The 10,690-nt window shown below is 49.5% G+C and overlaps 1 protein-coding gene across 2 annotated transcripts; it reads left to right on the plus strand.

Moving 5' to 3' along the window:
- The first annotated feature begins 2,824 nt into the window (after positions 1 to 2,824).
- On the plus strand, positions 2,825 to 9,632 carry LOC133501332 (E3 SUMO-protein ligase ZBED1-like). Of its 2 annotated transcripts, none has more exons than XM_061821018.1 (6): positions 2,825 to 4,445; positions 5,455 to 5,654; positions 5,960 to 6,183; positions 6,336 to 6,657; positions 7,419 to 7,611; positions 9,141 to 9,632. In XM_061821018.1, exons 1-6 carry the CDS (start codon positions 3,830 to 3,832, stop codon positions 9,503 to 9,505), a joined length of 1,920 nt encoding a protein of 639 aa, XP_061677002.1. In that variant the 5' UTR covers positions 2,825 to 3,829; the 3' UTR covers positions 9,506 to 9,632. The 2 variants fall into 2 exon arrangements, with proteins under 2 accessions (XP_061677002.1, XP_061677003.1); XM_061821019.1 differs by having other exon boundaries at positions 2,825 to 4,351; positions 5,481 to 5,654.
- Positions 9,633 to 10,690: the final 1,058 nt, after the last annotated feature.

Here is a 10,690-nt window from a genome sequence, read left to right on the forward strand (position 1 = left end):
TTTGAATATTTTCGAGGCGAGGACTGACTGGTACGTACGCCTTTCTGTGACTCCTCCGGTATGTGCTCTTTGGCCCCGCCCCTCAGAAGACATCTCGCAATGGGCAGGTTGCGACGGACACCGGAAGAGTCACAGAAAGGCAGACGGGGGGGGGGGGTCGTCCGGCGAGAGCTTCACCCCCACCAGCCGGCGGGCTCCACCCGCCCGCCGCGGGGGCCCCAGAAGCACCCCGTCGCCGCGGGCCGGCTCAGGGACTTGCACATGGGGCAGGGGTAGTCGGAGAGGCCCTCGATGTCCCGGAAGGCCAAGTTGACGATGCGGTGGCGGCACGCGTCGCAGTACAGGTGGCCGCACGACAGCCGCTTGAGGCGGGCCTCGTACGAGACGCAGCACTGGCAGTGCGGCGCGTCGGGCCCCAGGGACAGCGAGTCCGTCAGGGAGCTGCTGTCCGGGCTGGGGCTGCCGTGCTGGCTGGAGCTCAGTTTGCTGGGGGACCTGAATGGGGGGGGGGGGGGGCAAAAAGACTGAAGTGCCTGCCGTACAACAACCGTGCGGAGTCGCAATTTATATGGGGGGGCGACCCAAATTCCCTAAACTCTGCTTATCCTCAAAACTTCTTTGAAACAACCGCATCATCTTTGTCTGTTGATGGGATGACGAAGCTAAAAGTGACGTTGCGACGCCCTTTGAACACAAACGGTGGTGCAACACACATAAGTACACTATTCGCTCCTCAGGGTTGCATCCAGACCTGCCCTGCAATCAGTACAAAAATACTGAAAATGCACGCAAGAAGATGACTGCATTTATTCTACTTACATTTTTAAGCTTTTTAAACAATACAAATAGATTTGAACACTATTTTGAGGAGACCACACGCCAGATAAATATTGAACAAACTAAAACTATTCTGGGACCGAGATGTAGTGGGTGATTACTGTATATATTCTTTCTCTTCTGCAAAGAGTATGTAATATTACTACAGCTTGCCGAGGAGTTGCGTCTGTCCCCACCCCCCAAAACAAGTATACTGCCCCCCAGGTGTGCACAGCAGGAGCAGCACAATGTCCATTGAAATGAAGCAAGTTTGTCAAAAGGTCCCTTTCACAAAAATTTGTGAATGATAGACACCCCTAAAAAGTTAGGTACCTAAAAATGCCTCAAGATGACAAAGTACTCCTATCGAAATGAAGCCCCTCAATTGACTTGAACGTAGTTCCAGATAATACTTTGAATCCTGTTGCATTTTTTTTTCCCCCTTTGGACTTGACCGATTATTGTTGCATGTGATTTTAACCTCAAAATAATAAATCAGATGACTGAAAGTCCAGAACTTTCCCTTTTGTGACTTTTACCAGGCCGATGTGATACTTTGCATCCTTTTGTCACTTGTTGCCCGAATCAAGTCAGATGCAGTTTTCCCCCGCGTGCATTCAAAAATGAACATTTTAGTCATTACGATCAAGTTCAACTATAAATGATCAATAATGAATCAATGGCAGAAAAGGACGGGAGGGCCGACTTTTGCTTTCACATCGTTTCTCCTTTTTTTTTTTTTTTTATGCAATCGGAATCCAAGGATCACATTTGACGTTTTTAGAAATGAACAAGACTGCATCTTTTCGGAAAAAATTGCAGAATTAATCTTCAAAAGACTAACCCGAATATGAAGTCAAAACAACAAGAAGAAAAACGCAATTTCAATCAATTGTTTGAATTGCAACAAGAAGAAAGATGGAATTGCTAAATTCAATACATTTCATCGAGTCCAACATTAGATCGGAAAAATATTCGAGTCAACTGGAGAAACAAACAAAAAAAAAAATTCAATCAACTACTGCGACAATAATAGATAAAAAAAAAAAAAAACATTTCCATCATTTTTATCTCGCGGATGCCGTGAGGAACATTTGTGATACCAACGAGCACAAGCCGCGTTCAATTAGTGACGTCACTAGAGAGCTCGAAATCTCAAAGTGCAACAAATGTCAAACCGATCCAGTCGCGCTACGGAACGTTATCATCAAATATGACATCATTTAGAAATGGGGACGTTTGAACTGCACGGCAGAAAAATCGGCGACCAAAAAGCAAAAAAACAAAACCAAATTATAAACAAAATAAACAGCAACGCCAAAGAAAGCGCCGCGCCGTCCGCGATGCGCGCAAACGTTACGCAAGCAAAATCCCGCGCGGCATCCGAATGGATTTATGATTTCAAAATCAGTGATGGGGATGAAGGCGAAGGCGCACCTGCTGGACGAGGACGACTTGAAGCAGTCGAAGGTGAGCGCGGCGAGGATCCTCCACAGAAGGTCCATCTTCATGTTCGCCCGCGACGAGAGCAGCGCGCATGCGCACAGCTCCTCATCCTCATCATCACGACCATCATCGTCATCGTCACAGGGGGCGGACATTTCGTCGGGATTCCCGCGAGTCAATGTCGCTCCAGTAATCGAGACTTCCGGGACACCGCTTGATTCACTTTATTGGTGTTGGCAAGTAACTAATTACTACATGTAAAAGGGTGCTGCCGTTTATAGTAGTTGTAATCCGTTACATTGGAAAAGAGAGAAAGTGCGCCGGTGAATTGCAGGTGATTTTTCTTCTGCGTCAGTAGTTGAGCTCCAGCCACTTCGTCCAGTTCTGGACCCAGAAAAAGGTGTTCCCGGGCCACTTGAGAGACGGAGTCGGGCCCCGCATCGTGTCCCGTGTGGTCTCCTTCCGCTCGGACGTGCCGGGAACGTCTCACCGGGGGGGGGGGTCCGATTCCCAAGCCGCCTCGAGTGGCCCCTCTCGATGCGGGGGGGGGGGGGGGGGCGGCGGTTCGACTCTTGAGCCCCTGCTTCTGCTTCTCACCCGTGCGGAGCCGACACACATATGTAGAACTGAGCCCGTTTTTTTTTACACCGCAATCGGATCCGACTAAGTGCCCCCACTTGTGAACGAAATATTTGACCTCCTCCGTGCACTTGAGGCGGGATCTGATCCATGCCCGACCTGGAAATCCCACGTAAATTTCCATCATTGCAAATTACTTTCATTTGTTTTGTTGTTTTTTTTTTCCCCTCGTAGCTTGAACATAAGAGAACAATTATAATCATTTGGATCGTTGCTCATAAAAGGTGATAATTGTGCACATTTGTCATTCGGTCAGTAGGGTACGGTTTTCCACATTCTATACGCCAAACATTTTCGATTCTCTATTCGCGTTTCGTAGTATTTTGTGTAAAGAACCAATCCACAAATCATGATTTCATCCACTTTAAAAAAAAAAAAAAAAAAAAAAAACCTCCAACAATCCTCTTGATGCATTCATTCGAAATAAATGCAATGAGTTCCATGACTTAAGAGAAAATTATTGCAATAGTGACACGACTATTCCATAATCATCAGGTAGTAGGAGGGGAAAGGGGCGGGGGGGGGCAATAATTTATTGCAGCCAATCAGAAAGTGCCTTTTGCCCATTGCGCGATTATTATGATTGACATATTCTCTTTGATTTGGACTCCGATCAAATCGGCATTTGAACGTTTTCACCTGTCAGAATCCGTCCGGTTCGACGTCGCGTCGGTGCTGTTGGTTCCCCCACAAACCCCTCAGAACCTCCACTGCGAACAAGTGGGCGTGGAAGAATAATGAAGCCCCCACCCTCACCCACTCGGGATTGGACGGGAATGCTGTCAATCTTTCGTGGGAGAGGAATACGCGCCTTTATTTATTTACTTATTGAAAGCGTCCCACGGGATTGGGCGGGACTGGGATCGGGAGGGAGCCCGAGCCCGAGCCCGAATCCGAATCCACTCCCGCGGAAGCCTCGAGGAGGACGATGGAGTCGCCGACCGGGACCCAAGAACGCCTCAAGTCCGAGCTGAGCAGCAAAGTCAGGAACCGGGACCCGTGCGTCCAACTCAAAGAGATTCGGGGCAAATCGGCCATTTGCGGCAAATTCGCCCGAATCGAGTGCGACGGCGTCGACACCGATTACGCCGCGTGTCGGACGTGCGCGGTCCCGGTCAAGTACACGAGCGACTCGGGCACGAGCGGCCTCATTCGCCACAGATGTCCGACCGCGCCGAGTCCCGAAAAGGCCAAGTTGCCCCCGGGCGTCAAGACGCGCCTGGCGGCCAAGGTGGCCCGCATGTGCTGGCGGGATTTGCGGCCGCCGGCGTTGGCGGACGGCGGCGGCGGCGGCTTCGCGGACGTGGCTCGGGAGCTGCTCGTCATCGGGGCCAGGTTCGGCAGAAACGTTCCGCTGGGGGAGCTGCTGCCGTCTGCGAGCGCCGTCTCGCGACACTTGCGGGAGGAGTACGACAGAACCAAGCGACACGTCGTGGACGAGCTGCGGCAGGTCATTTTCCGCCGCTGGCTTAGACAATGCGGCGGAAATCCCACGTTGGTTGCGGCCAGGACACGCCCCGCAACGCGATTGGCTCCTGCTACGAGTAAAAAAGATTTCATAATAACTTTTGTTATGAACGTTAGCCTCGTTGGGGTCGAGCAATAAGAGAATAAATTAGGTGGCAGTCACTCATTTTCCCTTCCGGAAACAATAGCAGGGTGTGTACGAAAGCCCCCAAAACAGACAGCCATAACCGGAAAAGAGCTCAAGTCCGCCGCACTAAACTATCCGTGTCGGAACCAGCAAGAGAGATTTTGGTTCCCGTGGGTGGGCGCGATTACTGAACGTCAAACCAGCGTAATAAGAGTATAAACGATAACAAACAAATAAATATAATGAGAATTTCATTTGATGCGAAATTGTAAAGAGCTGCTGAATTTCCTTTTGAAAATCAATTCATTTTACTGCTATAAATATTTCGCTTCTTGCCACTTGCTCGCCATTAAAAGGACACAAGTGTCTCCAGGGAAGAAGAAAATCATATTTTGAAAAACTTTTAACGCCGAAATGTCTTAAGCGTCACATGTCCCAAGTAAAGTGTCATGATTTCAACGTTTTGTGATAATACTCGTGACATTTTTAGATATTTGGGATTTTTCTCCTTTTTTTTTTTTCCACCTCACCATGAAAAACTAAACCAAATGGATGGACTTTTAAAAAAATACATATATATTTTTGCTTCTTTCATAAACTGTCACTCAAGCTGTTTTTGACGTTGACGCCACTGCAGATGTTGCCACAATACACCAGAGGGATCGGTGAGCTGATGAGGCGGCGGGAGGCCATTTGCAATCACGCAATAGCATATGATCAATCTTAAAATTAAGCGCGGGAACTATTGCAGGTCTTTGCCGGCGTCACAATTGTTTTTGTGAATAGTCAGGATGCCAAATAGGCATTTACGATCTGCCGAAAAAATTTGAAATCCTCAGTAAATTTTTGAAAATGGGACCGTCTGACCGCGTGAGCCTTCCACGTGTAGTTTCCGACAGCATCCCAAAATTGCTAAATTAGATTTTTATTTTTTATTTTTTTGCTGCCGTGCGGGCGAGCACGACGTGATGCTTTGTCGCTCCAGTGCCAAGGCCGCGCCGTCAGCACAGACGTTTGGACGGAAGCGAGGGGCGGCCGGCGCTACCTGACGCTGCGGGCCCACTACGTCCGCCGGTGGCGCCCGGTCGCTCGGGTCCTGGCCACGCGAGAGCTGCTCGGCGCCGAGGACGTCGAAAGGACCGCGGGGGAAATCCTTCAGGTGGGCGTCTTCGCTGGCGGGACGGTCTCGTCTTGTCGGGGTTCTCCTTTCATGCTTAACTGCTGGACCTCGCGGGGGAATCGAGATCTTTCGGGGGACTCCGGTAGAACCGAATGTCCGGTGGTGGACCGCATCCTCGCGCTTCCGTCCGTGGCAATTTTTTTTTTTTCTTTCTTCAAATTCTGATGAGTTTTATCACTCTATATGCATCCAAGGCACCAAAGTATCAAGTATTTTTTTCCAATGACAACTATTACTGCTCCTTGCGTGATTATTAATGTTGTCGCCCCTCACCCGGCCGGTAGGAATTCGGCATCCCGAGCGAGGACGTCGTCTTCGTGACGGACGGCGGCCCCGACGCGGCGGCCGCGTTCCGAGATCGCACCGCGGTGTCGTGTGCCGGCCGCAACATCACCTCCATCCTCCGAGAGGTCTTTGAGGCCCTGGACGAGAAGAACCCGCTCCACGGGCCCGTCGTCGAGCTGCTGGCCGCGACGAAGAACCTCGTCGGCCACCTTAGAAGCGCCACGTAAGAAAAGTCGGCCGTCAATTATTATTATTTTTTTTTTTTTTTTTTGAAATGGAAACAATTTGTCAGGAAAGCTTTTGGTCGTGTGTTATCGACGTGGATTTGGGCCGATTTGTAACAAGCGCGCATCGTCGACGTGGACTGAATTCTAGTCTGGAGGAGGAACTGGAGCCGTTTTTGCAGCAAGCCGCGGAGACCAGATGGCATTCCAAACTGGCCACGCTCAAGTGGGTCGACGACGCCCTGAAGTGCGGCAAACTCTACGATGTCCTGCTGGCTCGAAACCAGCTGCGTTTCCTGGACGACGTGGACGCGGCGCTGCTGGGCGACGTGGTGGCGCTCTTGACGCCGTTCGACGAGGCCGCGCGGCACCTCTCCTCCGACGCGCCGACGCTGCACCTGGTCCTCCCCACCAAAGCCACCTTGCTCAAGGGTTTGCTGCGCTGCGATGAAGACAGTCTGATTGTGACAGAGGTAATCTAAGCGACCGCTGACGTACCCGAACGATCCCCTCTAAAAGCCAAAACAAAAAAGAAATCTCGTCTTGAAAATTTGAGACGGTGTTGTTGAGTCAAGTTATGGTACAGTAAAGCCTCCTTCGTCCCAACGGAATCAGAACAGGTGGTTTTGCGGATTTACAACTGGTACTACTCCTCACAACTCACGGCATTGCGGATATCCAGAACTTCAAACTGCAGTTGTAGAAAATCAAGCTAAACGTTGCTCTTGACTTACATTTGTTCCTGTCGTTATTGTTATGAGTGCGTTTGCAGTTCTTAATTTTGGGTTTTGAGGTTGGTCTTTTTGTATGGATTTCATAAAACTCTGACAGTGACTTGCGTCTTAAACGTGCTGAGTAATGTTTCCATTTCTGGTAAGAGGCAACCAAAGCGACGTTTCAATCAATTGGCCGATGAAGCCGCCTGTCAGAGGTGAGACCTTCAAAAGAAATCTCCAAAGGACGTAATCTGCCATAAACCAAAAACTGGACTGTAATTACCGTGTCTGGAATGAGGCTCCAAAATAACGAAGCATCGAGCTTTTCCTCCAGCGGTCGACGCCGCCAATCGAATATGTTCGTCCGTTGGCGATGTTGGCCAAGCGTCTGTCGTCAGCTATTGATTGATTTGAAGAATTCATTGTCAAATCCGTTGCATGCCTGAAAATTAGCGCAGGACTCCTTTGGTGTGAAACCGGCGCGCGTCAAAATCCTGGACTTGCGATGTCGCCCCCAGCTAAAAGCGAAGTTGACGCAGGCGCTGGACTCGCGCTTCCAAATCCATCTGTACCACAAGGCGGCCACGGCCCTCTGTCCCGGCCTCAGGAGTTTCTTGAGGAAGAGCGTCAGCGTGCAGGACTACGAGGAGGTCATCGGGACCCTGGCGCGGCTCACCGAGAAATTGGAGGCGCCCCAGGAAGCCGCGCTCGGTGAGTCAGCGTCCCGCGGGGGGCCGCGGGGGGGTGTACTTCGTCCCCCATACGCTCTTTGTGTGTATGCAGCGGAACCCTGTATAATTTGGGGGGAAAAAAATAATAATTATAATCCCCCCCCCCCCGACACGCACATTTTTCTTTTTTTACCCAAGAATATTCTTTGTGAAAACAAGCGTTATTTATTATCTGCTTCAATGAAGCTTTTAATTAATTGATTGACTGACAGGAAATCATAGTAGGACCAGACTCATATGGACTTTATTTATTTATTCATTTGTTTTATTAGGCTGATTCCAAAATTCCCCAGAGAAATTCTGATACTGAGTTCATCTGTTGATTAATAAAAAAAAAAAAAAAACATGGGCTGAAAATAATGTTACACTTGACGCGTACAACAACAAAGATACAGAAAGATTACAGGGAAACTATTTGACTGCTTTACACAAAAATTGTTTCTCTTGAAAGCCATAAATAAAACTGATGCGAGCGTAATACATTTGAAAACTTTTTGTTGGAGGACTTGAAACAAACCATGTTGAAACTTGCAAAAGATGGAACGTTGTTTGCTCAATGTTTCGGGTCGGATTAATAATAACATGAAGATGAGTTCAAACATTTGCAAAACTGTCTTTTTTTTTTTTTTTTGCTGTGTGTGCAACGCACACATATTTAAAGGCAACGTCGAGAGACCGATATGAAAGGAAATAAGTGCCACCAGGATTTGAATTTGAAATGTAAAGTCATCACATTTAAAATAGTTGCTGCAATTCGCTGTCTAAAATTTGCGGGTCTCTGGCACCCGGCGGGGTTACTTCAGGTCAGAACCGAACCACTCAGCCAATCCAGTTACGCTTTCTTCGTATGTGACGTCACGTGACTAAGGAAGATTAACTGCGATTGGCTGGCTGTTCGGTTCTGACCTGAGGTAACGCCGCCTGGTGGCACAGACAGCGAATTGTAGCCGGTTGAATTTTGAACATTGAAACGTTACAGCCAAATGCAACTATTGAAAATGTGATGACTTTACGTTTCAAAACCAAATCGTGGTGGCACTAATTTACTTCCATGGGCCGAGTGATCAAAAATGGCCAAAATATCGAAATTTGTAACACAGCAAAAAAAAAACAAACAAAAAAAATGCTGTTTAACCCTTTCCAAGCAGGGGTTTCATATAATCGAAAATTTTAAGTCCAGGGTATCATTTTTTGAAAATAATTTATTTGGTCCAGAGAGGGTTGAAAAAATGACAGGAGCGGAGGGGCAACGTATTGAGCAATAACAGTACAAAAATGTGAAGTAGCGGGACAGCGAGGGGTGATGGAGCGGGGGTTTACCGCATTCTTCATTTCTTGTTTATTTGAATATCGTTGTCGTCTTCAAAAATGAAAACGGGCAAAAATCTGGCCCATTCAGAGTTCTTTTGTCGATTAGTGGGGGGGGGGGGGGCGTTCAACAAGGCAGATTGGCTCCATTTGAAACCACAATTGAAGGCCAGAACCAACCCGTGCGGGTCTTTGTGTCAGGTCGACCCCCGGCGACAGAAGTCTCGGCGCTCGACGACTTCTTTGCGGCCTGCATGGAAGCGGGAGACGAGGAAGAGGAGGAGGAGGAGGAAGAGGATCGGGGGCCGGAGCGCTCGTGGGGGCGCCACCTGGTGCAGCACTACATGAGCGAAAAGATAGCCGCCGCCCACTCGCTGCTGGACTTCTGGAAGGACCGGAGCGGCGCTCTGGTGCCCGTCGCCAAGAAAGTGTTGGCCATCCCGGCCACGAGCGCGCCGCCTGTGCGATGTTTTAACGTCGCGGCGGGCGGGCTCGCCGAAGAGCGACGCGCGACGCTCCAGCCGGAAAACGTCGACGTTTTGTTGTTCCTGCACGGCAACATGTAGACTTCGGGGCTCCCCTTCTGCGCCTCTGGAACGTTCCGTTCTTCTCGCTGTTTCGACTCAACGTGTGGGCAGCGTTCTTGTTCAAATGTCGATAGCTTTCTTAATAAAGTTGAATTTTTGGACCGTCTGACTCGGTTCACGTTCGACGCCGGACTTTATTTGCTCTGTGACCCTGTGGAAAACCAAATCCAGTCTTCGTGGCGCATCCAAGTCACGTGCGAATGATGACGGACTCGCGCTCGTGTCCTTTCCACTTGCGGGAATTGTACCGCAGCCTTTTCATTAAGGCGCATCATTCGTAAGACTTCGGCCGGCGTTCTTTTGTTATGTGATACATTTTTTGCAGATTTTAGCAAGAGCGACGGAAGTCGATTTGCTTTGGCGGGCCACATAAAATGAAGTGGAGGGCCGCATGTGACTCCGGGCCACCAGTTGGACACCTGCGACATATTGGCCCAATTTTCGTAAGCTGCCAGTTACGTTTCCATCATGTTGGCCTGACAAAAGTGGAACGAGCCACACGCTGCGTCTACACACGAAGACTGCGGACACCTCGTAAAACAACAGGCCTCGCTAGCTAGCTAGCGAGCAGTCGTCCGCCGCCGTGATGGAAGCCGACGAAGCAGATCGGCGCAAGTAGCCTCGTCCGTCACTTGGATGAGTATTAGCAGTCGCTGTGGTTTGATTCCGGGCTTTCCGGTGTGACGTTCTGAGCGTTCCCCGTGCTGAAAAGTCTCCTTGGGATTAATGCGCATGCGCGTCTATTAATGCGCATATTTTGTAAACTTCCGGCCAGTCTGCAACATCCCCATCCGTGCTTCAACATGCGCCGAGTGTTCATGTTCGCCGTGGACGTCTCAGAAAGACGCAGACAGTGAACCCACATCTATGTGTACATCTTTTTATCAACTTTTGTTTTTATTGGGATGTTGGCTACCTCTGTGTAGAAGAAGGGGAACGATGAGACCGGGGGGGATTTCCCAGTACGCGTCTTCCCCTGTTAGTAACATTCATCAACATGCGCATTCATCAGCTCTCAGACCGTCACGCCGGCCCCTCCCGTGTGGACTTTGCATGTTCTCCTCCTTCCCTGCGTGGTTTTTCTCCAGGTAAGTGATTGAGAAGGGGGAAACCCCGCAAGGAGACTTTTCAGCACGGGGGAACGCTCAGACCATCACAGCGGTT

Source organism: Syngnathoides biaculeatus, chromosome 5 (assembly GCF_019802595.1).
Source record: "Syngnathoides biaculeatus isolate LvHL_M chromosome 5, ASM1980259v1, whole genome shotgun sequence".
Classification (NCBI taxonomy): Eukaryota; Metazoa; Chordata; class Actinopteri; order Syngnathiformes; family Syngnathidae; genus Syngnathoides; species Syngnathoides biaculeatus.

Excerpts from the sequence above, each read along its gene's own strand:
- LOC133501332 (XM_061821018.1), top strand. The coding sequence starts at position 3,830 with ATGGAGTCGCCGACCGGGACCCAAGAACGCCTCAAGTCCGAGCTGAGC. Across the intron at positions 4,446-5,454 it reads GCGATTGGCTCCTGCTACGA|CACGACGTGATGCTTTGTCG; the intron begins GTAAAAAAGATT and ends CGTGCGGGCGAG. Across the intron at positions 7,612-9,140 it reads GCCCCAGGAAGCCGCGCTCG|GTCGACCCCCGGCGACAGAA; the intron begins GTGAGTCAGCGT and ends TCTTTGTGTCAG.